The sequence below is a fragment of the Plectropomus leopardus genome, chromosome 16 (assembly GCF_008729295.1).
Source record: "Plectropomus leopardus isolate mb chromosome 16, YSFRI_Pleo_2.0, whole genome shotgun sequence".
Classification (NCBI taxonomy): Eukaryota; Metazoa; Chordata; class Actinopteri; order Perciformes; family Serranidae; genus Plectropomus; species Plectropomus leopardus.
In genome coordinates this window covers 16003283-16031215 of record NC_056478.1, presented here as the reverse complement: position 1 = coordinate 16031215, position 27933 = coordinate 16003283, and the positions used below count along the sequence as shown (strand labels likewise).

Sequence of the window (27933 nt, the reverse complement as noted above, 5' to 3'; positions counted from 1 at the left end):
GTTTTTGGGACACATCATTTTTTGACATTTTTGCCATACTATAGCCTTGCTTTTTGGTTCATTTTTCAACATTCCATATTATGGTGTTTTTGGCCATTTTTGCAACTTTTCTATGCCATGGCGTGTCTTTGCATGCTATTTAATGTGTTTTTTTCAGCTGTTTTCAGTTGTTTTTGGGACATGTCATTTTTTGACTTTTTCGCCATACTATAGCCTTGCTTTTTCAGTCATTTTTTTCAATATGCAATATTATGGTGAATGTTTGGCCATTTTTGCAAGATTCTATGCTATGGTGTATCTTGGCACACTATTTAATGTTTTTTCATGCTGTTTTCACCTGTTTTTAAGACATGTCGTTTTTTGACTTTTTTTGCCATACTATAGCCTTGCGTTTTTGGTCATATTTTCGACATGCCATATTATGGTGTTTTTGGCAATTTTTGCAACATTATATGTTATGGCATGTCTTTGCACGCTATTTAATGTGTTTTTCAGCTGTTTTCAGCTGGTTTTGGGACATGTCATTCTTTTAGTTTTTTGCCATACTATACTAGGCGGTTTTTGGCCATTTTTTTTTTACATGCTTTGAGTTTTTGGCCTTTTTTCACATTTCTTTGATATGTCGTAACTCTACAAACTATATTCTGTCATTTTCAGCCATTTTTGTGACATGTCAACATCTGACTTTTTTCGCCATACTATACAATGCAGTTTTTGGCCATATGTTATTATGCAACTCTACAAGCTATAATATGTCGTTTTCATCCATTTTTGGGTTATGTAAAAATTTTAGTTTTCACCATACTATACTATGCGGTTTTCGGCCATGTTTTCAGCATGCTAAATGATGACTTTTTTCGCCTTTTTTCGAATTTGTATGCTTTTACGCGACTCAACAAGCTATAATATGTCTTTTTCAGACATCTTTTTGACATGTCAAAATTGGATTCTTTCGACAAACTATACTATGCATTTTTTGGCCATTTTTTTCGACATGTCAATTGTGACTTTTGGCCTTTTTTTTTAACTTTGTATGCTTTGACACGACTACAAGCAATAACATGTCGCTTGCAGCCATTTTTGGGACATTTTGAAATTTGATGTTTTTTTCCATACTATACTATGTGGTTTTTGGCCATTTTTTCGACATGCTAAATTATGATGTTTTGTGCTTGTTTTCATTGTTGTATGCTATGACGCAACTCTACAGGCTATATATATAGCAGGAAGGCAGCCTGGACAGGGCCAACCAGCTGAATGTGTTTTTCAACAGGTTCAGCACAGGAACCCCTGCTGGCCCCTCCCACACAGGATCTGTCCTCATATGACACTCTCAGGCATCTATTCAACCCCGGCGTTTCCCCCACACTGGATCACTACAACCACACTTCAACCACACTTCAACCTCAACTTCAACCTCCTCATGGACTACAACACCCCACATGACAGTGACAATTGGCCAGGTGGGGAGACAGCTGGAGAGACTTCACCAGAACAAGGCTGCAGGCCCTAATGGCATCAGTACAAGGGTCCTGAAATTCTGCACACCCCAGCTTTCTGGAATCCTGCACCATATCTACAACCTGAGTCTGAAGAAAGCCACTTCTTGACATGTCACCTCACTGACTTCAGACCTATCGCCCTCACGTCACATGTCATGAAGGTACTAGGTACTGGAGAGACTGGTTCTGATCCACCTTGGACCACTGGTGAAACCTGTACTCGACCCACTTCAGTTTGCCTACCAGCTGCATTCAGGTGCAGATGATACTGTCATCTACCTGCTGCAGCGTGCCCTCTCTCACCTGGATGTGAGTAGTGGCATTGTGAGGATCATGTTTTTTGATTTCTCTAGTGCCTTCAGTACCACTCAGCCAGACCTGCTGAGTGGGAAGCTGCTCAGGATGGTTGTCAGTTCATCCGCTGTCTCCTGGATCTCTGATTATCTGTCAGACAGGCCCCAGTTTGTGCGTCTGGGGAGCTTCCTGTCTGCTGTGGTTGTCAGTAACACAGGAGCACCTCAGGGCACTGTTCTGTCGCCATTTCTGTTCACTTTGTACACCTCTGATTTTCAGTACAGCGCTGAATCGTGCCACCTGCAGAAGTTCTCTGATGACTGCGGCGACTGGGTGTATCAGAGATGGGCAGGAGTCGGAGTACAGGCAGTTGGTGGACGACTTCGTGGATTGGTGTGGCAGGAATCATCTGCTCCTGAACGTTATAAAGACTGAGGAGATGGTGGTCGACTTCAGGAGGACCAGAACCACAATGACACCCATCAAGATCCTGGGTGAGGAGGTTGAACTCGTAGAGAACTACAAGCACTTAGGTGTCCACTTGAACCACAGACTGGACTGGAGTATCCACGTCGACGCTGTGTACAAGAAGGGGATGAGCCAACTCTATTTCCTGAAGAAGCTGAAATCCTTCAATGTTTGCAGTGGCGAGTGCCGTCTATTGTGCCGCAGTCTGCTGGGGGAGCAGCATCAGACTCCCTTAGCTCCGCTGTCAAAAGAGCGGTTCAAACCGTCATTCCTCCCACATGCAATAAGTCTCTTTGACAGCTCCCCTCTCTGTGGCAGGTGAACTCACCATCTGCACTGGATTCACTTGCACATCAATCTCCACTTTTGCACATTTTCTTCTTTTTTATTGCTCTTTTTTAATCTTTTAGGCATTTTGTTTGTTTGTTTGTTTGTTCTTCTATCATCATATATGTCAGCCGATGTTTTATTTTATTTATGCCATAAAATATAATTTGGCTGTAGATTCATAGTTTAGATACTGATTGTGAATGTTGCCTCGACTCATCAGTTTTCAATGGATGGCACCACTTTAACTGCAGAAAAAACAACATCAATTTCAATCCAGTATAGTGCCAGGGGGTTTGGCTTAGAGGACTAGTAGTGGTGTCGGAGTACAGAAGGTTGCAGGTTCAAATCTTGTTGAGTTCATTTTATTTATCTTATTTTATTCAAGCCGTAAAATTAAATTTAGCGGTAGATTCCTACAGTTTAGACACTTGTGATGATGTTGCCGAACAAATTAGGCACGTAAAGTTTACTTATATGTCGTTTTTGACAAAAAATGAGGTGAAGTGCTCCCAAAACAGGTAAAACCAGTATCGGCAGGTGCGTCTTTCAAATCAGGAAATGTCGGCCGGACTCATCTATCTGTCGACTTTCGCGGACGTCGCTGCAGACACTGAATTTTGCCCGGAAAATGTTTAGTTTGCTATCGGCTGGACTCGTCGATCAGCCCAGTTTTCAACAGATCTCTATCTCAATCTCTACATGTTTGGTTTAGTGGAATAATTATCTAACAAAAATACAAAGAATGGCAGGTTCACGTTTTACTGCAAATATAACATATCATTTACGCCAAAGTAGTGTGATGAACCGCAGAGTTCAGCGGACTATTTCTTTGGTTCACATACGAAGGTTTGCCAGTTCGCGACCGCTCGTTAACACTTTTATTTTTTTTATGCCGTAAAAACAGCTTTGGCTGTAGATTCATGCATTTTGGACACTGATTGTGATGTGAAGTTGACTGAAACGTTACACCGGCCGCAGCTGCTGCTGCTCCGTCCAGCAGCCGTTTGTATTCTGTCCATGAGGAGACTCAGTGTCCCTGATAAGAGTCACTGCGACAAAAGTACATCATAACGAACAAAAGCTCTGTAGTTTTAACAAAAAAATATGGTTAAAATCGTGTCACCCTCATATTTATTTCGTTTATGATTAAATTATTTAGTTTCCATCTGTGTAACGATAAGATCAATATATTTTAAACTAAATTACAGCAACGCATCTTCTATCTTTTTAATGTGTAACTGGTTTATTTTTATTGATCTCTAAGACTATTAAGATGAGTAAAGCGCTGGACATGCTGCTGGAGGAATATAATGCTATTTTGGATGACGTTCTGCTCTATGACTGTTTTTGTCATTTTCAAATCAAAGTCATTTGAGATGACATGTTATGCTATGACTTTTTTGTTCTACTTTGGAAGACACACTAAAATATGACTTTTTACGCTATTTATGGACAACATGCTATACTGACTTCTTATGCTACTGTGGATGGCACACTATGAGTAATTAATGCTGTTTTTGTTATTTTTGGAAATGCTGTGGTATAATTTTTTTTGAGTTTTAATGACACAGTATACTGTGAAATTTTTTGTGTTTTTGACAAATGACATTTTCTGACTTTTCTGAAATACTCTATTGTGACTATATTGTCACTATTGTGACTAACATTTGTGTGCCGTACTATACTCTTACATTTTCTGACATTTTGACATACTATGCTATGACGATTTGAATGACTTTGTATTTGATATTATTGGTGAGTTAATATTCTGACAGTTTGTTTTTTTTTACATACTATCCTATTATTTTTCATATAACGTTTTTGGCATGCTATACGTACACTTTTTGTGATATACTTAACTATTAATTTTTTCCCTCACATTTTATGATTTATATATGTATATTTTTTTACATTCACTACAGAAACTAAAGTGTTGCCCATTTCCAGTTTTTATATCAATGTCACTGATCAATGCACTTAAAGAATTCCAGAATTATATGAGTTGCACAACAGTGTCACCTGTTGGTTGATTTGACTTGACATTTTTGACTCATTCAATGCTAAAATATTCATGCAAAATCATTGTTGTGTATTTAAAAGTTGTGGTGTACCTTTTCTGCACTGTTTTCTGGAGCTGCAGGGATTATATCGTAGGCACATGAGACGGAAAGATAACGTCAGAGGCTTTTCTGTTGATTTTGGTGGGTGGTTGCTGCATGACTCACACCTCTTTCACATGCTCAACTGCTGCTGACTGTGAATCTTTTTTTGGTCTCTACTTCACAGGTAGATTGTCTTTGGAGGAGTTCATTAAAGGTGCCAAGAGCGACCCATCCATTGTCAGGCTCCTGCAGTCGGATCAGGGAGCCTCTCGTCAGTTCTGAGGACAAAGACAGTGACAGACACACACTCTCACAACACAATCACAAACCCACATCCATACGGCTTTGTGCTGTTCACCTGATCGAGGCTCGTTCGTCATCACAACCCCCTCACCAGACAGTCCTTTCATTTTCGAAACACTCCGTGTCTTAATGTTTACATTAATGGATACTTCTCTTTTGTCAACGTGGCTCCTTTTCTGTGGACTATAAGATTTTAAGTTTTTTGTGTATATGCTTCTCCAAAGCTCTCTCACCTCGTTTTTACCCGTTCTCCGTAAGTGAAGTGCCATATCATATATTTATATTGACTGGATTATATGCTCGGAAGTATTATGAATCCCACTATGTTACTAAGAGGAATCTAATTACATCACATCTTTTAATTTGATTCAACTTAACTGTGTTGAAAAGTGGCTTATTGTTGTTCAGGATATCAACTGTAGCTTAAAGGGATCCTTCAGAGGTTTTTAAGTGCGGTTGAATGAGGTACTTGCCATAGTCTGCGTATTACATACAGTAGTTTCCAGTCGACATGCTCCCAGTTTGGAGAAGCAGACTGGAGTCTGACACAGAAACTAAGCCATGTACTGCTGTGAAGGGGGCCAGCAACAAAATGTCTGCTAGCCACCTAAAAAAACAAAAAAAATCAACATCACTTCAAAGACAGGAATTTGTGACAGGGATCCAAAGCTGTTATGTTGCTTTCTTCAAAGACGGACTCCACAGACAAAAAACGTCTCTCTGAACGGAGGAGCTGCTGCTCTTCTGCTGCCTCCCACAGTTTGTTTGTGTTATTGTGTGACTGTCGTTTAATAGGTTTAGCTCAGATTCACCAAAGTCACAAATTAACACTAACTGATGGAGGCAGCGATACAACAGCAGCTCCTGTATTCAGCGAATTCAAATTCGTTTTTGTGCATTAAGTTTGGTGGCTGTGGCGAGCCGTTAATCGCTGCGTGAGGTAAAACATGAAATATTCTAGTGCACATATTCTGATTTTGTTTTGGTCGGCTTTTTTTTTTTTTTTTTAGGTGGGTTCAACGTATTTTGCTGCTGCTTCAAACTGGGGGATGTAAGAGTACCGCATACATCCCACTTAAAAACATTTGAACTACCCCCTTGACAAGTTGTTTTTCTGAACAACTTCTATATGCCTTTGGTATTGCATGCGCTCAGTGATATGAGTTTTCTGACAATGTAACAGTTTACGTAAATATGGAGGCCGTGATTGTTTTTATTCCTTTTTATTTTTGTAACAAAAAAATTTTGTTTTCACACAATTGAAATAAAGTCGTGTAAGAAAAATCTACACAAGAAGTCCCACAGTATCCCCTTTTCCTGGACAAACATGATGCAAACCCACCAAGATCCTCACTCACTGGTTTAAAAAGAGAAAAACTAATGTATAGAGTCACATGAGGTTGGAGACTGAAGTGTTACTATGACAAGTCCACATTTTAAAATAGGTGCTCGAAAGTGGCTGAAGAGGGGAGAGGGGAATGATGTTTGAAAAAGACCTGAATGAACAACCAAAATGCCACATTCAGAAGCCCCTCCCTCCCCTCCTCGGCTGGCAGCGGCCACATAAATACGCAGCTTCCGACGTTCGGCAGGTACGTGAGGCAGAGTTCACTACAGGGACACACACGCCCCCCCCCCCCCCCCCCCTCTCCCCGCGTGACAGACACAGAGGATGGGGGAAAAAAAAAAAAAAAGAAACAGAAACAAAAAAAAAAAGGAAAAGGAAAAAAAACAGGAAAAAAATAGAGAAAAAAAAAAAAGGGAAAAAAGAAGAGAAAAAGGGAAAAAAAGAAGAAGAAAAAAATAAAAGAAAAAGAAAAAAGGGATAAAAAGAAAAAAAGAAAAAACAAAACGAAAAAAAAAAAGAACTAATAAATAAAAAAAAAAATGAGAAAAAGAAAACCCTGAAAAGTAAAAAATGAAAAAAAAAAAAATAGAAAGATAAAAAAGAAAAAGAAACACCATATATGTTTTAAGAAAAAAAGATAAGAAAAAAAAAAAAAAAAAAGTGAAAAAAAAAAAAAAGCTGAGAATGTAAAGAAAAAAAAAAATGAAACTCTTGGTATGAAAGAAAATAAAAAAAAGAAAAAAGAAAAAAAAAGAAAAAAGAAAAATAATATGAAAAAAATTAGTAGAAATATAATATAAATTTTGAGGAGAAAAAAAAAAGAAAAAAAAAAAAAAAAAAAAGATTGAATGAGGGGAAGAAGGATGTTGGAAAATAAAAAAAAAATAAAAAAAAAAAAAAAAAAAAATGTTGAAAAAAAAAAAAAAAAAAAAAAAAAGAAAAAAAAAAAAAAAAAATAAAAAAAAAAAAAAAAAAAAAAAAAAAAAAAAAAAAAAAGACCTGGATATAAATGAAACAACCAAAATACCACATTCAGAAGCCCCTCCCTCCCCTCCTCGGCTGGCAGCGGCCACATAAATACGCAGCTTCCGACGTTCGGCAGGTACGTGAGGCAGAGTTCACTACACACACGCCCCCCCCCCCCCCCCCCTCCTGTCCCCGTGTGACAGACAAAGATGATGTGAGAAACTGCAGGTGTCTCTCATATGTCTTTTCTGGATTATTTCAGTAACTGAGCGACCGGGCCTCCCATTCGTCCACAGGAGAGGGGAGGCGGGTTGCACAGGACCAGACCAGACCAGACCAGATCCAACCAAGCCAGTCTGGATTAGATCCTTCCTCGTTTGGGCTCATAGCTCATCTTTATCAAAGTCATCGTCCAGGTCCACATCGCTGAGGTCGTACTCTTCCTCCACAGGAAGCTGCGGTTGACAGGGAGCACAAAACAAAGACAAACTGTTAGCAAAGATGAATTATTAGCATGAAAATGTTAACTCAGTCTCGTTCATGGGTAACAGCTGCCGTATTTTTGGATCCTCAGTAGAGATTTTAAAAAATGACTGTTTGCCTGAAAGATTTAAAAACCGCTCTCTTAAACTGAGATGAATAACCACAGCTGGAGTTTCCACCGTGAGAGAAGAGAAACATCTGGATTTTTTTATGTAATTCAGCAGAATTACATAACAGCCGGACAACCAAAAATCCAGTCTGTTCAGATTGAGGTGGTTACATTTGGCATCTTTATTCTGATCGGGCTGTTAATCTGAATATAATTGCAACACTTATTTCAAACTTTCTGAATGCCACTTGGAATTAAGTCTAAGACCAATTTCCTAAAAACCAAATAAATTGGACAATTTTGTTTTGTCCAAATATTTCTTGTAACATAAAACATGACTTTTGTTTTGGTCCGGTGAAAAAGTTAGATTATCTGTGGCAAATGCTGAAAAAACAAACCTCTAGAGTGGAACACATGAAGACAATAAACATGTATTATCAGAAAAGTCTTTACCAGCAGAAGTGGGATATATATCTGCTATTTCTGGACGGTTTTCTGTGCGATTTTGTGTTTCTAAATCTGCATATGAGAGTCCAGTGCTTGTATCCCCATCATAAGGAATTTAAGAAAAGTAATTAACTAAATAATTTAACAAAAAAAAAAAGATTTAGCAATAATTTCAAGATTTTACAACGCAACGCAAAAAAAACCATCAATAAAATCCTTCTTCCCATATCTGAGCATTTTTAAGACTTTTGAAGGATTCATTTAAGTCTTTTTAAAACCAATTAAGGCCTTCTTCTGATTTCATTTTTATTTCAATTAAAAAGACTTCTGTTTAAGTTTTCGGACAGAACAGCAGAGCCGTGTGTCAAATGCACGACGTCTGCCCAGCCTCCCACTGTCTGGCTGAAGCCCTCGAACCTGTTATCGTCTATAGATGCAGCCGTAAAACCATGAGATGACCGCGATGCTCCCACTCACCTGCCCATCTTTACCGTCCCAGGCTTCAACCGCGTGAATCTTTGGCATGGCTCCACCCCCCAGTGTGGCGGTTGATCCGCGGCCCACAGAAAGCTCCCTAAAGAGAATTTTAACCACATGAGCTCCGTCATTCAGCTTCCTCTGATCCGTATTTTTACTTTAATTCTTGTGATGGTGAGAAGAAAAAAAAAAAAAAAAAAAAACCTACCTGAGGAACTCATGAATGCCAGTCTCGCTGAAGGAGCCCCTCAGCAGAGCGAACTTCATCTTGCGTGTGTTGATGGCGGCCATGGCGGGGTAGCCAAATCCACCGATACCCAGAGCGGCCTCCAGCTCCATCTGAGCTCCAGCCTCAGTCCACAGCCAGCTGATGAGACGCAGAGTGGACCGTCAGTCACAGTCCTAATACCACAGTTTCATTCTACTCCATGACTGGTCTCTCATCCTTACCCCCACATCTTCTTCTTGTATTTCTCAGCCATCTTCATCATCACCTCCAGGTAGCCATTTCTACCTGATGCTCCTGTCGAGGAACAAAGAGAAAGGAGGGCGAGTTAATCAAGATCTCAAATGGTTAAAATGAGGCATCCGTCTTTGGAGAGATGTCCAGACGCTGCACTGATTTAACAGTAATGCTGCATTTAATCAGCTAAAGTTAATCAATTCAAATAGTTTAAAGGTTCTTAAGACACCGGTAAATATCCAGTGAAATCGAATTATGTTGAAAGATATCACCGGATTTGTTTTATTTTTGTGCTTTCAGCTTAAGGTTCTGAACTAATGGACGGAGAGGGACACCGGTGTCTGTGGTCTCACCTGTGTCCAGGATGTGTGGCAGGACACCGATTATACACAACTGACTGTCCTCACAGGTCTTCTTCAGGACGTCTTCACTGAGGATCTGAAAGACAAACATTTACACGACATGTAACGCGACAGCACCGACTTTTCTTCTCTCGGTTAGTATCAGAAAACAGAGGACGACTGTTGTCAACGGGTTCAGACAGACCCTGTCCCCCCCACGCCCCATCCATCCATGCATGAACATGAGATGCAAATATAGAAGTGTGCTGACCTCCAGCATCTCAGGAGGAGCGGCGTTATCAGAGAACAGATCCAAAGCCCTCTCGACGATGTCATTACGGGAGCGGCCTCCTTGGTAGTCTTCGGGCTCCTCGCCTTTACGGAAAATCTTGATAGTGGGAAATCCGCGGATCTACACACACAAAACACTTTTCAGTTCTATGAACACGTGTCTTAAAGTCCGTTGCATATTGGTATTCAGTTGGGGATCATCTGTAGGAAATACATCTTTTAATCACGCTATGATATGACACATCTGAGTGAGTCAGCCGCAGGACACAAACGCTGAATTATTTGCAATGCTGCTTAAACTGAAACGGTATCAACAGCTTTGTGACGTGAAACAAGAAATAGATTGAAAGAGACAAAAAGAGGAATCAAGATTTGCAAGTTTGCAGTCAGATTTCTACTAAGACTGTAGAGACATTAAAAAATTAAAAGCCCAATCCGAGAAAGAAGAGCATGTCAGACGACTGAAAAAACGCTCAATTCATGACTGAGACTTTACATTTCACATCACACAAGCAGGCATGTTTCCAAGGTCAAAGCAACAGCTGTCACCAACTAATTCTGCTGTTTACGTTTACTTAAACGGAAACAAGGCTTAAAACAGGTGCTTGAAGTCCTTGAACAGATATTCAACTACTGGGATACCTTGAAAATCACGCTTTTTTTTTTAAAAGTCTGTCCTTAAAAAGGTAATTGAATATTACTGAGAGGAGAACAGAAGGACAAATTACTTTATGAAATGAATTAGATTAAAGTATTCAATTAGAGAGCCAAGAACGGCGGTGTTTGCGATTTCTTTTTCTAATGCCGTATGAGCGGTATGAGCGGTATGAGCGGTATGAGCGGTATGAGCGGTATGAGCTCAGAGCGCCATCAGGTTTGTAAACTCCAGTAGAGTCATTGCCAGGAAGTTTCACTAACCTGCAAAACACTCACAGCAGTGCAGTGTCAGCCTTTAGCACCAGGTTGAGTTTTGTCAATCACATGTCTGACTAATAACAGCCATTTAATTAATAATTAGTCAATTTTAGTCCCTAGCAGCATGAACAAACTCACATTTCTTTTGCTACCGATGGTTGTGTGAGGAAACAATTTCATCCCTGAAAATAAGAGCCAAAAAAAGTACTTAAAAGTCTGAATTTGACTTTCCCGTCTGTTAGAAGCACAGTAGCTGTGGCCAAACTCCCAGAATCCTCTTGTGCAGTAGGAAGTGGAGGTCCACGTGTGTTTTGTGTCTATTAGTACAGGAGTTTGTATCAGAGTCGTGCACCGCATTAACTCATCGATTCCTGCTCACCCCGTAGCGGCTGGACACAGTCTGGTGCACAGTAGCATCCACAGCTCCGAGGCGAACTTTGCCCTTGGTCTGCTCCTTGACGGTTGAGGCTGCAGCTGCCCACTCCGGCTCCAGGCTGTTGGCAACAGAAGAGAGTGAAGGTTGAATTTTTTTTTTTTTTTTTTAAAATCACACTTCAAGAAATAACTCCAAGGTAAAATGTAAAATTCAAAATTAGTTGTGAGCATTATTCCCCAAACAAATACCAACTCCTGAACTCCCTAACACTGATGAAAAATAAAAATGTGGGACATGTTGCAAACCAACTTCACACGGTTTAGGAAAAAACAGCTCAGGTCTCGCCGAATAGTTTTCACAGGGATTACAGAGCACTGAATGAGAGAATTAGTTTTTTAAGTCTGGTCTGTGGATTATCCAGATTTACTGGGACATTTTATCCAGGAAGAAACACTGTTGTTTTTAGCGCTTTTAGCTGCACAAAACAAAAATTCAACAGCACTCTGTTGTATTCGTGTTCCTCGTACTACAGACGGTTATCTCGTCTCTCTCGTCCTAGTTGCTGGGGATGAACCAAACTCACTTCTTGCAGTGTCCACACCAGGGGGCGAAGAACTCCACCATCCACACCTCATCGCCCTCCAGCACCAGCTTGTCAAAGTTGTCATCGGTGAGCTCGACCACGTCCTGCTTACTGCCACCGGCACTCTGTTGGAAGATGGCTGAGTGTTACTAAGTGTTCACTGAAGTGTTTCATCTCTCTAATTTCAAATAAAACAAAGACAGCATGACTGGATGTACCTGCTTGGAGCCAGAGCCGCCTGACCTGCCGCTCATCCTCTCTTTCACCAGAGCGCGTAAAGCGCCCATGGCTCCGTCCACGATGGCCTGGCTACTGCGTCCTCCTGAAAAGGTGAAGAGGATGCAGGTGTCAGTCACTGCAGCCAAAGACTTATCAAAGAGCTTCAAAGCCTGCCTCAAAATAACTTCAACAGTCAAGAAGTTGCCAAAAAGGCTTTAAAATCACATTAGTGATTAACTGAGAAAGGATGACGTTTAAGTGCCTCTCTGACACCGTTTTTACGGACTCATAAATTCAGTTCAGACCAAAGATTTGTTCCTGTAACTCTGAAATGTCTCCAGCAGCTGGTTGTGGAACGTAAGGCGTCCGTCACGTGTTTTAACAGCCGAGCAGTTTGTCGATACAGTTACAAGCCGTCACCGTGGCGTTCTCTGACAACAGCTGTCAGCGCTGCAGCTGCTGACGCGTATGTCGGTCTCTGTCCTCACGGCGTGTCATGGCAGACGGTGATTCGCTGCTGCTGCTGCTGGCTGAATATGCAAATGTCACACTAACATACTCGAAAACTAGAATTACCGCCTCGCAGCTGTACGTCTCTGTGAGCCAATCACGTCGCAGTTACAGCTTACATTCATGTGTTTGAAAAAAACAGATCCTTCACACTCTCTCTCTCACACACACACACACACACACACTGTCAAGAAGATCTATACAATCGGTTTCAAAGAGGGCATCCAAAATTAATGTCAACAATTCAGTATCTGAACCAAATGTCTCCCCGTCTGTTCCTGACTTATGATGCTGAGTGATGAGTAGAAAAAAAAGTGTTTTTTTGCAGAACATTATGATTTTAGCATTTTATCCTGTTAGACATCTGTGTGAAATGTTGTCAAATTATCTTGAGTTATGTCCAAAAAAAGTGTTAAGATGACCATTTTATATCATTTTCACAGGAATGAGACAGACGAGGTCAGAGCGACCTTGATCTTAATTTAGATCATCAGTGTGGCTGAGTGGATGTTTGTGTAAAATATGAAGATATTCTCCTGAAGGAGTTCTTGAGATGGATGTACAGACGGACAACGTGGAAAAATATTGCCTCTAGCCGTGGCTGTCGCTGAGGCGCATAAACAAAGGGCTTATTTGTTACTTGAGAAGTCGGAAATTAAAAACAGAAATACTGAGTCGTTGCATTGGAGACAATGTCTCATCGAGTCGCATTGGTGTAAACTGGCAGGTTTTCAGACACAGGACACTGCAAGTGGCTGCAGGTTTGAACTGTCTGAAGCTGGATAGGGTCACTAGAGGATGATTTTAAATTCAGAAAGCTGCATATTTTATTTATACAGAGGCATTTCGTTTGAAGCGGTGGTTTTTCTGTACCTTGGTACTCCTCTGGCTTGTTTTTATTGGCTCCAAAGATCTTGATGGTGGGGAAACCTTTGATGCCATACTGGCCACCCAGTGACTTGTGCTGGTCTGCATCTACGGCACCAACCTTGACAATACCCTGAAGGATTACAGAAAAAAGTCTCAGCAAAATACAGCAAGCCTGTTAATTCACTCCTCACGTCGCATTAATGTGCTGTTTCACAACTCTGGAAGTCTGCACGTCAATGAACGAGTGCAACAGTTACTGACGTATGCAGGATGTTAGGAAATAATATTAGGAGGTGATAACTATGTGCGGAAAAGCACATTTCAGGAAATAAACAATGAATAACATTAACTTTGCTCCAGAAAAAAAACAAACAAGATTTGCTAATATTTGACCACAGTTCCTTTTCTGCCCACGTTTCACGCCTTCGTCTGCTGTTATTCTCACTGCTGAGTTACAAACTTCTCAAACACTTGTAGGTGGAACAAAGCTGTGAGCTTCGTAATCGTGATACAGCTTCTGTGTTGCCTCATCTCATTTGTTTGTTTTAGCTGAGTGAAATGAACAATGAATGCCTCTAATTTACCCGCTTGGTCATTATATATGCCCAATTATTAATGCAGGATTTTCCCCAAAAATCAATGCCTGCCTGTTTTTTCTTTAATTTCTCCATATTTTCTGTGCTCAGGACGTTTATGGGTGTGTATCACAGTAACAACCATGTGCCAGACTGTACGCAGCAGGCATCCAAGAGGCACAGTGCTAAAAAAACGCATTTATAGCGAGGCGAATCTGAATCTGGGATAAGCTTTCACTTTAACTAGCGAGCATGTTTAATAAGTAGTAATAAACAGCAACCGACAATCCTGCATAGAATATCTCAGTTTTCTTATGCAAATGTGTAGCAAAGCACATCATCATAATCCTATCGTCAAACTGCCAACAGCAGTTCTCCCTAAAATATATTCTCATATTTGATCTTCTCCTCGTTGCCCTACAAGAACAAGTGAATGTAAGTCTGCAGCCTGACTGAGGCCCGCACTACGAGGCAGGATCTACCGAAAGTGATAGCCTCAGGTTTAGCCCTGAGGTTTCAGTGCTACGAAGCTGGTTCACTTTTTACCGAGATAAATCGCCACGGCGATTTACACGCAACAGCTAACCCGCTCAGCAGCAGATTCACTTCAAAGGAGAATCACAAGCTGTCAACATAATGACCCCTAACCAGTCAGGTCGACGAAAAAATAATAATCCTGAGTATCAAGTAAAACAAGAAAACATATTTTTATAGGCCTGTAGAATCATTTTATTGTTCCAGGCTTTCTGTTTCCACTCTGGTTTTAAAACAGAGCTTCGAACAAATGGAGAGATCATTTCAGTTCAGGGAAAGTGCTGCTCTGAAAAACTCAATTCATCTGTACGTCACAACAATTCTTTTGAATTGAAGGTGCTTTATACTAATAGGGTCTATTTTTTTAATTAATATTATTAATATTCATAATATGATGAAACAGCAGTGACAGAAATTAGACTAATTTGAAAACACGCTGCTTTTATCATTGTCTTTAAAAGAGGATGACTGAATAAAATATTTAAATATTAATGAGACATGTTTTTGATATTCATTTTGGGGTAAATTAAATGTTATATTGTTATGTTATATTTATATTATAAGTCATAAAAAAATATCTCTGGAATCATCAATTATTAAAAGGAGTGACTATTTGATTAATCTAAAAAAATAACTGACAAATTAATTGATAAAAAAATAATATTTGCTTGGTGCGGCCATATTTTATGACACTAAACACATCGTGATGATTTTAGCTGCATTTTAATTGTGCAAAGTTTAACTCATCCTCAGAGTGCAGCTTCTGAGCATGAAACACATGTAATGATAACTGGAAATAAAAAACAAAGAAAAATAATGTTAATTGGCTCCTGTGACTACAAATGCAACATTGTTGTTCGATAGATTTAATCACTCAATTACCTTTAAGTATTTTTTTATTTTTTATATTTTCAAGTGTTAAGGTTCTTCATCATACAAATAAATAGCCAAAAATGTTACTCTAAACCTATTTCATACATAATTACAATTAAAATGTTGGCACACTTTAACTACCAGGAAATTTCTAGTGTTTTTGCATTTTCTTATTATAAAGACAAAAAATTATTGTTTACATTTTGCTGAAAATGACTTTTTTCTCTCCCTAAAACAGAACAATCCCACAGGTAATTAATATCATCGTTTCATCTCATGTCATAGGAAATCCTTCATTCGTGGTTCTGATGATGCAATTATTGAATTTCTCAGAATTAAAACTCTGCCTCTTTCATGCACGTTCGTGGCTGTAGGAAAAAGCTGACTAAGCGAGACGATAACCAGATTTGTGATAGCAGTTATCCAGATGTCCAGTGTTAAGGTTAGTGAAGAAAAGACAACCTGAGTATGTTTAACTTGCCTCTGGTAAATGGCAAGATGACAGAGACGTTTTGTTTACCTTGAGGGCAGTGGCCGCCTTCTTCCAATCAGGAGTTAGATTTCGACAGTGGCCACACCTGTGGTGATGAACCAGAAAAGTGACGGAGGTGAACAGAAGATTAAACTCCTGCTGATGCTTTGCAGCTAAAGATGAAGATGTTTAGTTGCAGATCATATTGTTTTACTATAGACTTTATGAGTTAAGAAATCTGTGCACATGAAAAAAATGGCAGGCAAACAACAGTGTTCAAGTCCAGAAACATTTTCACTTTATCAGGAGATATTCGGTCCAAACACTCAAAATACATCACAAGGATTTGTCACTCAAAGCAATCACAGAAACAAATTATTCAATATTAACACTTCCATTGAATATTTAACACCTTTCATGTGCACAGACTTCAGGCTTAGACTTGGACATTACATCCCCTTAGTCCTGGTATATTAGGAAATAATGGTCTGTCCTCTGAATATATATCTGGCAAGCTTCTGGTTATCTGTGCAGGTTATTTGGGTCACATAAGAGCCGTTTTCTCAAAATTAAATGAATATTGTGCAACCAACTTTTATGGAGGAACTCAAGTCATTTCCTGTTTAATATATAATTAATTACATTATTAATATTACAAATACATGTTCATAATTTGTTTTTCCTTTGGGGAAATATTCACAGGTGAAAAAAGATAATATGTTGCAATGAAACTAATTACAATACTAAGCATATTGCAAAACATTTAAAATTGCAAAAGTATTGTATCATGACCCAAGTATTGTGATTATATCCTGTGGCCTTACTGCATTCAAAAGACATTAAAACATTTTGAGAAATTTTTTTTTTTTACGATTACTTTGTCGTGTTGAGTGTGTTAATGCGTGCCGCCTGCTTGTACCTGTGCTGAAGAAGCCAGCTGAGGGTTTCTGGCACAACTTCACTTACTAACAATGTGCACAAAAAAGGGAAATGAGAGGTCGGAGGTCCCGCAAAACTTGCAGTATTTAGAACAGCTTCACTGAGTGACCTGCACGTTTCAGCTTAAGGCCTTGGATGTCCCAATGAAAGCCACCAGCCGAAATGCATGGGTCTTACAATACAGCTTTCTGAATACTACAAATGTTGCTGGAGCTTTGACCTTGACTGTACCTATGCTAAAATATATTTAATATTATTTCTATTCTGTATCCTTATATTTGTATCCTGTATCCTTGTATCCTATATCCTTTGCCTTGCATCCTGTATCCTTATCCTTGTATCCTGTATCACACTGAGTTGCTCTTGTATGTGATTGTGCTCTGCAAATAAACTAACTGTAACTGCAATCCAACCCAACCAGGAACTACCAGCTTTGCATACAAGCCTCTGCACTGCTTTCAAATCATAAACGTTAATATTTCTGTAAGGAGCAACAGCAAACAGATGACCCAAACATCATTAAATCGATGCTTGTATTGAGAATGTGGTCATTTGGTTGATCTGAGGACACTTGTTGCCTCTCACTGAAAGCCCTGAAAAGTTACATGGACTCACCAGGGAGCATAAAACTCAATCAGCCACAGACTGTCACTCTGGATCACCTCCTTGTTGAAGTTAGAGGGGGTGAGCTCAATAACATCATCACTGGCTGAGTAAAAGGCTTGGACAGACAGGACCAGGGAGCAGCCCAGCACTCCTGAGGGAAATACAAAAGGGTTTCTCATAGCAATGTATGCTCAAATGGCATCAATGAAAAAGTCAGAGCAGATAAAGTAAGCACCAAAATGACACTGTCAGCCTACTTAAATACAATTTTTAGACATATTTATATAACAGGAAGTGAAATTTGGGTTCATTAATTCATTGATTCAACGATAACAGAGGCCTGGCACTGTTCTGTGCACCTTAACTTAGCTATTCGAGCTAGCTACAGCAGCGAAAAACGCTCTCACACACACCTACAACCAACACGTCGACAAAAACGACATTTTTTAACAGTGGAAAGCTGCTGTTGTTGTCACTCACCGAGTAAAAGCGGTCTCATGGTTTAAAGCTGGTCTCCGGACGGCTCCTCTGTTAGCAACACACACAGACTGCTGCCGCTGCGTCTCCCAGAAAAAGTAGATCGAAAAAGCTCACCGTGGCCCGCGCTGATTGGTCCGCTAGAGGCGACGCTGCGCCTCAGCCAATCAGCGTGCGCCGTGTAGTTTAAGACAGCCGGCACGCTGAAGACAAGTGGAGGAGAGAGGAGGCGACATGGAGCTGCATCAGCAACAGATGTGGAGGTATACATGTGCTGTAGACAGTGGACAGTAAAGTTACATGCACCACATATAGAGCGATGTCTTTCTGATTAAATAATCAAAGTAGTAGTAGTAAATGTAGAGTAAAAGCTACTCTTTTGTTATCTTATTCTCACCGGCAGTGGTGGAATATGTATTCAACCCCTTTAGTTAAGTAATAGCAACACTAACACCATATAAAAGTACTGCATAAAATGCATAAAAACAAACAAAAAACATAATAACAATAATAGCTATGTATATAGTACCTTTAAAAATGAAATGGGACACACAGACTACAATACAACAGCAAGACGAACCTTAAGATGAAATGAAAACCAGAGGACAAAAAAGCAACATGCAGGACATATAATGTCAATATAAAGTATGACAAAGAAATAGACCAAAAACAATAACGACAGAAAAAATAAAAGCAAAAAACAAACGAAAAAAAAACCATGAATGCCATTTTTGTCTCTTTGTAGTCATTTTTTTCTTTGTAGTTCCTTTGCATCTCTTTTTGGTCATTTTGTGTCTCTTCCTGGTCAGTACATGTTCATTTCAGTGACATTTTGAGAATGAAAGCCATGGTGTCCCCTGAGACTTTTGGCCCCTGGGTCTGGTTGGCCCATTCAGTAATCCATCCATGGCAGGAAGTACTATTAAAAAAAAAACTATATGACACATCATAAGTAGTATCCCTTTGTCAGTGTGGACAGTTATTATTACTGATGCAATAACTTGAAATCATTACTAATGATCTTGTAACCAGTTCTGAATGTCTTTATATAGTTTTGGGTTGTTTTAATCTTTAACAATGCATAATGTTTTATAATTAATTCTTCTTAACCTGCAAAGTAACACCAGCATGTAAATATTTGCTGTAGAGTAAAAATATATAATATTTACTTCCGAATGATGTAGTAGAAGCATAAAGTAGTATAGCCTACAGTGGAAACACTCATGTAAAGTGCAAATACTGAGTTACGAGAATCATCTTCTCCTCTATTATCAAAGGTATTTTTAATTAGCACTGAACAATTGGTAGCACTGAGGCAATATTTTAAATTGATACCCATCAAAATGTAATTGCTCCAACAAGTTTTTCCCCACATTATTTAAAAGAAAATTTTAAGTGTAGTGTACTTAATTACCATAATTATGAACACAAGTTTTTAAACTGGTGTTAAAAAAACTAAGTTGCTTCAATTGATGATGACACAGAATTGCTTTCTTCTTTTTTTGTTTTGCTTTCGAGATTTACAGTGACACTGGACTTCATGGTGCCATTCTTTGTCTTTTTAACATCACATATTAATGAATTCTATCCTCGGTGGTTTGCACCACTGTTTGCAAGCAGAAAAATAAAAAGCATTTTAGTCACTGCATTGTGAAGGTGTCGTCACTAGGTGGAGACAAACAACGAGGCAATGTGCTGCCGTATGACTGTCGATCAATAATTCAGCGTTCTGCTGCAGATCTGATCATTTAAAGTCAAAGGACAAGTTGTTAAATATTATATTCTGCGGGGGAATATTTGTAAGTAGCCTGAAAAACAACAATACATTCATGTAATGCTTCCACTATTGCGCAATCACTTGTGATACCCAACCCTCACTGAAGCACCATTTAATGGGAAAAAAATTCTTTCTTTTGTTGCGTCGTTGCTAATTTCTAAGCACTGGTGATAGCTACACCACAATTGCAGCAAGTTTTTTGGCCAGGAATTTTGACTGTTGCCAAAGTAGTGAGGGAGACCTGTGATGCCATTTGGGAAGAGTTGAAAGATTCACAGATGCCATCTCCTAACGAGGATCTGTGGATGAAGACAGCCGGTGGAGCTTCCCACACTGTACAGGAGCACTAGATGGGAAACACACTGTCATCCAGGCACCTCCCAACTCAACGTCACAGTTCCCCAATTACAAGGGGACGTTCTCAGTGGTGTTGCTCACTCTGGTTGTTGCAGATTACAGATTTCTCGCTGTTGCTTTGGCAGCAACAGTGACGGAGGGATCTTTGCAAACTCCAATCTTAGCAAACCCTCCAGGCAGGTGAACTTGACGTCCCGCCACCATCCCCTCCTCCATCTGCACCAGAATTGGGGCCGAAGCCATTTGTGGTTGTGGCTGATGAGGCCTTCGCTATGAAGCCTGATCTTCTATCCAGGACACCACATGCAGGAAGACATCTGAATCTTCAATTACTGCCTTTCAAGAACCCGTTGAATAGCGGAGAACTGTTTTGGGATCCTCACACAGCACTGGAGAGTCTACTGTCAACGACCGCAAGTCTGTCCTGATGCAGCAGATAGCATTGTGAAGGCGGCTTGCATTTTGTCCAACTTCCTGTGTTCTGCTGAGGGGGATCACAACCCAGACGACGGAGAGCCAGATGAAGATGATGGTGGAGAAAGAATCCTGACGCCAATCAGGACCCCGCAGGGGAACAGGGCATCTGCAGAGGCCCCGAGAGTACGTGAAACTTTCCGCCAGTTCTTCAACTCCTCAGCTGGAGAAGTTCCCTGACAACATGTCCATGTGCACCAAGGTTCTGCTGCTTCAAGTAATTTGCATTTCCACTAATCAGTTTATCTAATGTTTGTCCCAGTTTTACATTTTCAGATACTATAAAAAGAAATGCCCTTTGTACTGTATGGCTTAACTCTGTATATATTATGTGTGAGTGTGTGTGTGTGTGTGTGTGTGTGTGTGTGTGTGATTACGTGCATTTCTCTGTTAATATGTTATATATGTTTACCAATTTTAAAATGTATGAACAGTTCAATGTGATTTGTAAATATAAATAAATAAAATTACTAAATAGCTATATAGCCTTGCCTTACCATTTGTTATTCAGTCAAATACAAACATGATATTGCTGCAATCAGATTGTATTTAATAAATTAAGACAATAAATTAAAAAAAAATACATTAGTGGAACATTTAAGTAGAACAATAAAGATGAAATGCACGTTTTAAATATGGCAACACAACTACAGTAAAGTAAAATTTTGGTATTGCTGAGAATACACAGCTCTGAACTCTGCCTCATTGCACAACTCCCGCATCTTTGGCTTAACCCATGATTGTCTTTCTGGGGGCCGGCGTCTTACCACAGTGATGTCATCCCCCTGCTGTGCTCTCTCTTTCTGTCCTGAAGCTTCTCTAGCTTCCTCCTTCCTCAAATACTCCTCCAGCATGCTGTCACTGCCCTTCCTCTTTGCCTCAGCTGGCCTCTAGCTCCACATTCTCCCTCACTCTCTGCGTGGTCAGGCTCCTGCTCTGCTGGCCCCGCATCTTCCTCCTGCTCCTCCTCACCGACAACATTGCTCTGGATGCTGCACACAAGCAAATGATCAGTACTGTGCCCTGCAGAGAAGTGATACTGGAAGTGTATTGGAGTCTTTTTGTGGCTAAATTACATTGGTGGAACAAGAGGTTCCACTTTTAGGTTTTACAAATAAGCAAGAGCATCTGGATTTTTTTTTTGTGAAATAGTAGGGAAAAGTAAACACTGCAATAATGGACACAGAAACAAAAAATCAGGCCCTCTTTGTGGACGCTATATTTTCTCATCAACATAACAGAATTGCTGAGATCACTTTCAGCATTTTTTAAAAACACTCATGTTAAAAGATTTATAGCCTAACCTCCTGAAATATGTTGATTAATCTAAAAAAAGCCATTGACTCCATTGACTCCATTGACTTCCATCTCTTCTTCTGCTTGCCACCTGCCTGACCACTCTTCACCTCTCCCTCCTCTCTCTTCTTTCTCATATATGTCACTCAGATTGTTCCAGAGCTTCTTCACATCATCAACTAAAAAGCCAAAAAATAAATAAACAGTATCTGTGCTGTACAACACCTGTCTGATCGTGTTTAGCTCCGATGATACTCACTTGTTTAGACTGTTGTTACTCTTAAATGATAAATACATCGTATGTTGGCTTGGTCTACATAATGGGTAATCCATAACAGTTATACCACAAACATACAGCATATAATTTATCAATTAAACAATTAAAAACAATTACAAACTTTTTAAAAAGACGACACTAGATAACGTTGAGGTTAGCTGGGAACGTTAGCTTCATGCAGGCTATCGTTAGCATACTCGGAAGTTTTAACAGACTGATTAACACCAGAAAAAGTTTGATTATACACACACATCTTCCTCATACTGCAGCTCCGACGCTCTTTCCCCCCACACGTTGTCCTTGAGGTCATTATCTTTGTCGTTTTTCCCCTTTTATGGTATAAACGGGGCTCTGAGACACAAAAACAATCCACCAGTCCGCCATTTTTGAATGTTTTGAGCGTGACGTAACAATAACGAGCATTTTGATTGGTTGAATCTGTAGCGAAACCTTTGAAAAAAATCGACCTAGAGCCGAAAAAATAAAAGCCGTAATTACGTTGCTGGTGTGAAAGCTTGCATTGAGTGGCTACAGGTTAAAAAAATAATAAATTAGAAAACGTGTCTGGTGTGCAAAGGCCTTAAGTGCTAATTACGTTGATTGAGCCTTTGTCGTCTAGATTATTAGGTGAATGAATATGATTTATTCAAATTTTATGATGGACAATGCGTCTCTTCTGAAAGATTTACAGGGTATTGTAGTAAAAAAAACAGGGCATGATTTATGTTTCTTGTGTGCCGCCTGTTAGTCGATCGCCTTTAACTAATTGTTGCTCTTCGAGCTAACACAAAAACACCCAGCGGAGTGCGTGTCCCTGATTTCCCTGTTTGCTACTTCACAATTCATTACATGCAGCGGAGATTTATGATGTGCTGCGCCTGGCTGCACTGCGCTGCGTCAATGTGCCACAATGTACCCAAATACAGAGGGCGCGCGACCGGAAGACACTGAGAAAAAATAAAAATAAAAGCATGGGCTGTGCTACATTATATTGTTACCCAAAACATCGGACATTCAGTGCTTACAATAATTTTAAAGTTGATTTTATCCATTTTTTTATACTGTTGTTCTCCCCCTTTTGTTATTTTGAGTGATATCTTTGAACACATTTACCAACATTATTGAATGAGCTAGATTTGTCCTCCTTTGATATAATTTTTTAAATTGATATTCATTTATCATGATATTTAGATCATTATTTGGTTCTTTCGAATGATACATATATATGAGTACACACACACACACACACACACACACACACACACACACACGCACACACACACACACACACAGGGGACAGGTGTTCCAAGTTAAAAATTAAAAAGAGGTCATGTGACACTGGTCATATAGCATGTTGCCCACCCAGGGAAAAAAACACTAAAAGGCAGACTACAAAAGACATTAAAATTAAAATTACAGAAAAAATGTCAACATACTATGACTTACATACATAAGATCAGAAAAAAACGTTTTTATCACAAATGATAAAATCAAAAAAATACTGACAATGAAAACTGACATAATTGTATTGTTTCAAATCTTTGAAATTAGTTTTGCTCATTTTTTTACTGTTGTATCTCTCTTGTATATCTTATTGTATAAATTATATTGTTTTAACTTTGAAGTAATAATCAATAACTCTGAATTCAATTTTATTTCTATTATGCTGTTTTAATGTCCCTGTACAGCACCCCAAACCTGCCTCTGTGTATCAAATGTGCTTTATAAATTGCCTTGCCTTTAGTGGTGAAGGACAAAACCTGGTCAATTTGGATTTTATTTGAAAGGCGCTGCCGGAAGTCATGTGGCTTGCTCGTGGCTAACTTGACATTACGCGCACTTCAATGCCAACTTTCTCAGAGCGCACAGGCGTACTGTTCACTGACAAACACGGTTGTGTTGAAGGGAGAAGACTTAGCACTGCAGTCATCTCTGAGCAAAAATATTATTTTTTTCAACTAAAACGCAGAGATTAGAAAAAAATAGGAGGTTTTACGCACAGCGCCAGGTCTTCTGGTGACTTGTGTTTACTTTGTTGTGTGAAAATCTCGAGTCGTCGTGGTGTTTTGCGGCGGACTTGTTGTCGGCATTATGTGGGGGATCCAGAGGACGCGGTATGCAGACTGCAACGGCTCTGAAGCGAGCGAGGAGACGGAGATTGTGGTTAACATCGGCGGCGTGAAACAGGTGTTGTTCGGCGACGTGTTGAATCGCTACCCGGACACCCGGCTGGCAGAGCTGGTGGACTGTTCACTGAAGTCTGCTGAAGAAATATCCACACTGTGTGACGACTACGACCCTGACACGGGAGAATTTTATTTTGACAGAGACCCCGAAGCATTTAAGTGTATCATTGAGCTGTATTTTTATGGAGAGATTCACATGAAACGAGGCATTTGTCCTATTTGTTTTATGAAGGAGATGGAGTTCTGGAAGATTGACTCTGATTATCTGGACGAGTGCTGCAAGTGCCACCTGAAGGAGGTCGAGGATGAACTTGCAGAGATCGCAGAGAAAGTGAGAACTATCCTGGTGGACCGAGAGGGAGATCCGTCTGCAGCCGGCTGGCAGCGCTTCCAGATGTGCCTCTGGAGGCTGATGGAGAAACCAGAGTCCTCGCTGCCTGCGCACATCATCGCTATAGTTTCTTTCATCTTCATCCTCGTCTCCTCCGTGGTGATGTGCGTGGGGACCATCCCCGACCTGCAGGTGGAAGACGCGGAGGGTAACCTCACGGAGAACCCAACTCTGGAGGTCATCGAGACCGTGTGCATCGGCTGGTTCACTATTGAATACATCCTGCGTCTGATCTCCTCCCCAAATAAAATCAAATTCGCCCTGGCGTTCATGAACATCATCGACTTCATGGCGATCATGCCCTTCTTCGTGGTGCTCATTCTGACCTCCTTCGGCACAGGAGTGATGGAGCTGGCTAACGTGCAGCAGGCGGTGCAGGCTTTACGCATTATGCGCATTGCGCGCATTTTCAAGCTGGCACGACATTCCTCTGGACTCCAGACCCTCACATCTGCCCTGAAGAGCAGCTTCAAAGAGCTCGGTCTGCTCCTCATGTACATGGGCGTGGGGGTCTTCCTTTTTTCCGCACTTGGCTACACCATGGAGCAAAACCACCCGGAGACATTGTTCACCAGCATCCCGCAGTCCTTCTGGTGGGCTGTGATCACCATGACCACGGTGGGCTATGGAGACGTCTACCCCAAGACCACTTTGGGTCGGTGTAACGCGGCCATCAGCTTCCTGTGCGGGGTGATCGCAATAGCGCTGCCTATACATCCCATCATCAACAATTTCGTCTTGTTCTACAACAAGCAACAGGTGCTGGAGACTGCTGCCAAGCATGAGATTGAGCTGATGGCACTGCGCTCCGGAGACGCCGAGCTGGAGGCCGCGCCCGGCGCGCATAAACATGTTTGCGGCGCAGGGGTCTGGGACAACGCCATGCGCTCCTGTCACAGCGACACATACATCCCCTTACTGAAGGACCCCAGAGGAGCAGCGGGGATCCAGACCCCCAGCATGGACACGAGCTTCGAGAGCACAGCTGAGGCCACTGAATATTTCATCTCATAAACAATGAAGTCTGAAAAAAAAACACTCTGCAAAACAAGACATCAAATTCATTGCTCATTTTTGACTTATTCAAACTTAACCCGCACAATTCAGGGTTAAAGATACCACGATGACCGGAGACATGATTGTGTATAGCCTTGTAGAAATAACTGGTCTCCAAGGACCGGTAACGCATTTGAGGAATCGCGCCTATTAAAGGGACATATGTGTGAGATATTGACTTGATGAGCTGTGCCTTTGCGCAGTGACTCCCTGTAGGGTTTTCCATTTGAACACCAATTCCCCCATGTAGGCTCCTTATATAACACCCCCCATCCCCAACCCTCACACTCATACTGTAGACTGCACTGTAGCTTACTCCTCTGTACAGATATACATCACAATGAATGTTTAAAAAAAAAAAAGATTGGCAGCTCCTCCAGGAGGAAAGAGAAATGTTGTCAGGTTCATGGTGGTTGTACAGCAGAGATAATTAACTTAGGGCCCACAGGCTCAATCTGGCCCCCAATAGGGTGTCGGGTGGCCCTGCAACCATTTTCTAATACACAATAAAAATAAAGTGATTTACACTGCAAATTGTGTTTGTAGTTTTAGTTTACATAAGGTGCCAGAGTGCATAAAACAGCATCAAAATGAAGCTCGTTTATCAAAAAAAGGTGCCAGTGGAGGATCCCCTGCACCCCCCGACAGAAGGGGACCCCTAATATCCTAAAATCCTATAAATGTACTAACATCTTAGAAATGTCCTAATATTCTGGAAATGTCCTTAAATCCTAGAAACCTCCCAAAAGGAAACAAAAATTAAAGAAAAAAATGTTTTCAAATTGCAAGAAAGAAATAGATTTAGAAGACATTTTTAAAAAGTTTAAAAAATGTCCGGGGGGAAAAAGAAAAAAGCTACGGGAAAACTATATATTTAATTATCATAAATTATGTTACAGAATTATTATCATTTTAAGCACATTTTCCAGATTATTTTCTTGTTCGTCAGTTTTCTTACTTAATTTTTTCTTTTATTTTTTGCAAATTTGTGGGTCATTTTCTTGTACTTACTAATTTCATGCTAATTTGGGGTAATCTCTTAAGTCGTTGCTAATTGCCTTCTTCCAATGTTTTTTTTTAAAGATGTTAACCATTTTGCTCAGGTTTCAAAGCGATAAACACACACTACAGGGAGGTGGTGGTAGGGAACATGCTTCTGCCTGTGATCTTCAGTTTAATTTCTGTCATTGACACTGTATGATTGTAAGGTAATACTTCAGATTTACTGCGCAGGAACGGTAGAAGTGTGCTCAGAGGGCTGCAGCTCTAGATAAGATCATGCAATCAACACCAGGACCTCTGGAGGCTGCAGGACAAGCTCCAGTAATGGGTTTAAATTTTGCATCAGCCGTCACCACTCTGCTCTCCGCCTGAGGTCCAGAGGAATGACTTAACCACCAAGTTATGGGCGAGGACAAGGAGCAACAGGCTGGAGCTTTAACAAAAATAAAGTATTATTATAGGGATAGTGTGGATTTTTTGAGGCAGGATTTTAAGGTTGTTGTTTTTTTAATGTCAGTGCTGTCTTAAAAAATACCACCTTAAAACATCAATATCAGTTTAAGAATATGCTATACTTAGAGCATCTGCAGTGATTAATCTTTCTGTCAGACAGCCTGTTAACAGCTTTAGTTCCCCGTCTATGCTTTCGTCAAAGTCGCCAGATCCCACTGAAAAAAAATTGGCTTGCTGAACACAGGAGCTGCTGGTCTTCTGCTGCTTCGATCAGTTAGTTAATTTGCGTTATTATGTGACTTTGGGAAATCCAAACTAACTCCTATAAACTCCAAAGAAATGTTTCACAAATCAGGGAATGAGATTTATTAAATTATTTTTAGAAAACCTAGGAAAAAATGTCTGCTGGGGAAAAACTATGTTTGTAATTATCATCATTACATATTTATTATGATATATGATTATAATTATTAGAATTTTAATTTATTTTTTTCCCCAGGCATTTTTAAGCCTTTAAAAATGTATTTATTTATTTTTTTACTAATTTCATGCTAATTTTTTGGTATTTTCTTCTGTCTTTGCCCCTTGCCTTTTCCCTATGTCTTTAAAAGATGTCAAGCCAATTTGCTCAGGTTTCAAAATGTTAAGGTAAGGCAGTAGAAATATTCGAAATATAGTGTACATGTAAGCTGATATTGATTTTTTTGGGTGGGACTTTTTTTAAGGTGGCTAAAGTTCATCTTCATCTCTACAGTGGTACATTGCTTAGCTTTCATGGTAATACTCCTATC

General features: G+C 40.1%; 3 protein-coding genes across 3 annotated transcripts in view; 2 read left to right on the top strand and 1 right to left on the bottom strand.

Annotated features, from left to right (window-relative positions):
• Positions 1 to 6287, top strand: part of hpcal1 (hippocalcin-like 1) — a 29276-nt gene extending 22989 nt beyond the window's left edge. The window contains exon 4 of the mRNA XM_042503000.1: positions 4881 to 6287. Within this exon, the coding sequence (XP_042358934.1) occupies positions 4881 to 4978 (98 nt within the window). The 3' untranslated portion in view covers positions 4979 to 6287. The remainder of the gene's footprint in view (positions 1 to 4880) is intronic.
• Positions 6288 to 7497: 1210 nt separating this feature from the next.
• On the bottom strand, positions 7498 to 17983 carry pdia6 (protein disulfide isomerase family A, member 6). The gene is made up of 13 exons (XM_042502999.1): positions 17877 to 17983; positions 17406 to 17547; positions 15900 to 15957; positions 13401 to 13527; positions 12017 to 12120; positions 11799 to 11923; positions 11219 to 11333; positions 9905 to 10045; positions 9646 to 9730; positions 9280 to 9352; positions 9038 to 9196; positions 8830 to 8926; positions 7498 to 7768 (listed from the first exon to the last, which is right to left on the bottom strand). The coding sequence occupies exons 1-13, from the start codon at positions 17893 to 17895 to the stop codon at positions 7697 to 7699; spliced, it is 1317 nt and encodes a 438-aa protein (XP_042358933.1). The 5' UTR covers positions 17896 to 17983; the 3' UTR covers positions 7498 to 7696.
• Positions 17984 to 23949: 5966 nt separating this feature from the next.
• LOC121955646 (potassium voltage-gated channel subfamily F member 1-like) lies at positions 23950 to 26205 on the top strand. The gene has a single exon (XM_042503685.1). It carries the CDS (start codon positions 24146 to 24148, stop codon positions 25643 to 25645), a length of 1500 nt encoding a protein of 499 aa, XP_042359619.1. The 5' UTR covers positions 23950 to 24145; the 3' UTR covers positions 25646 to 26205.
• The last annotated feature ends 1728 nt before the right edge of the window (positions 26206 to 27933 follow it).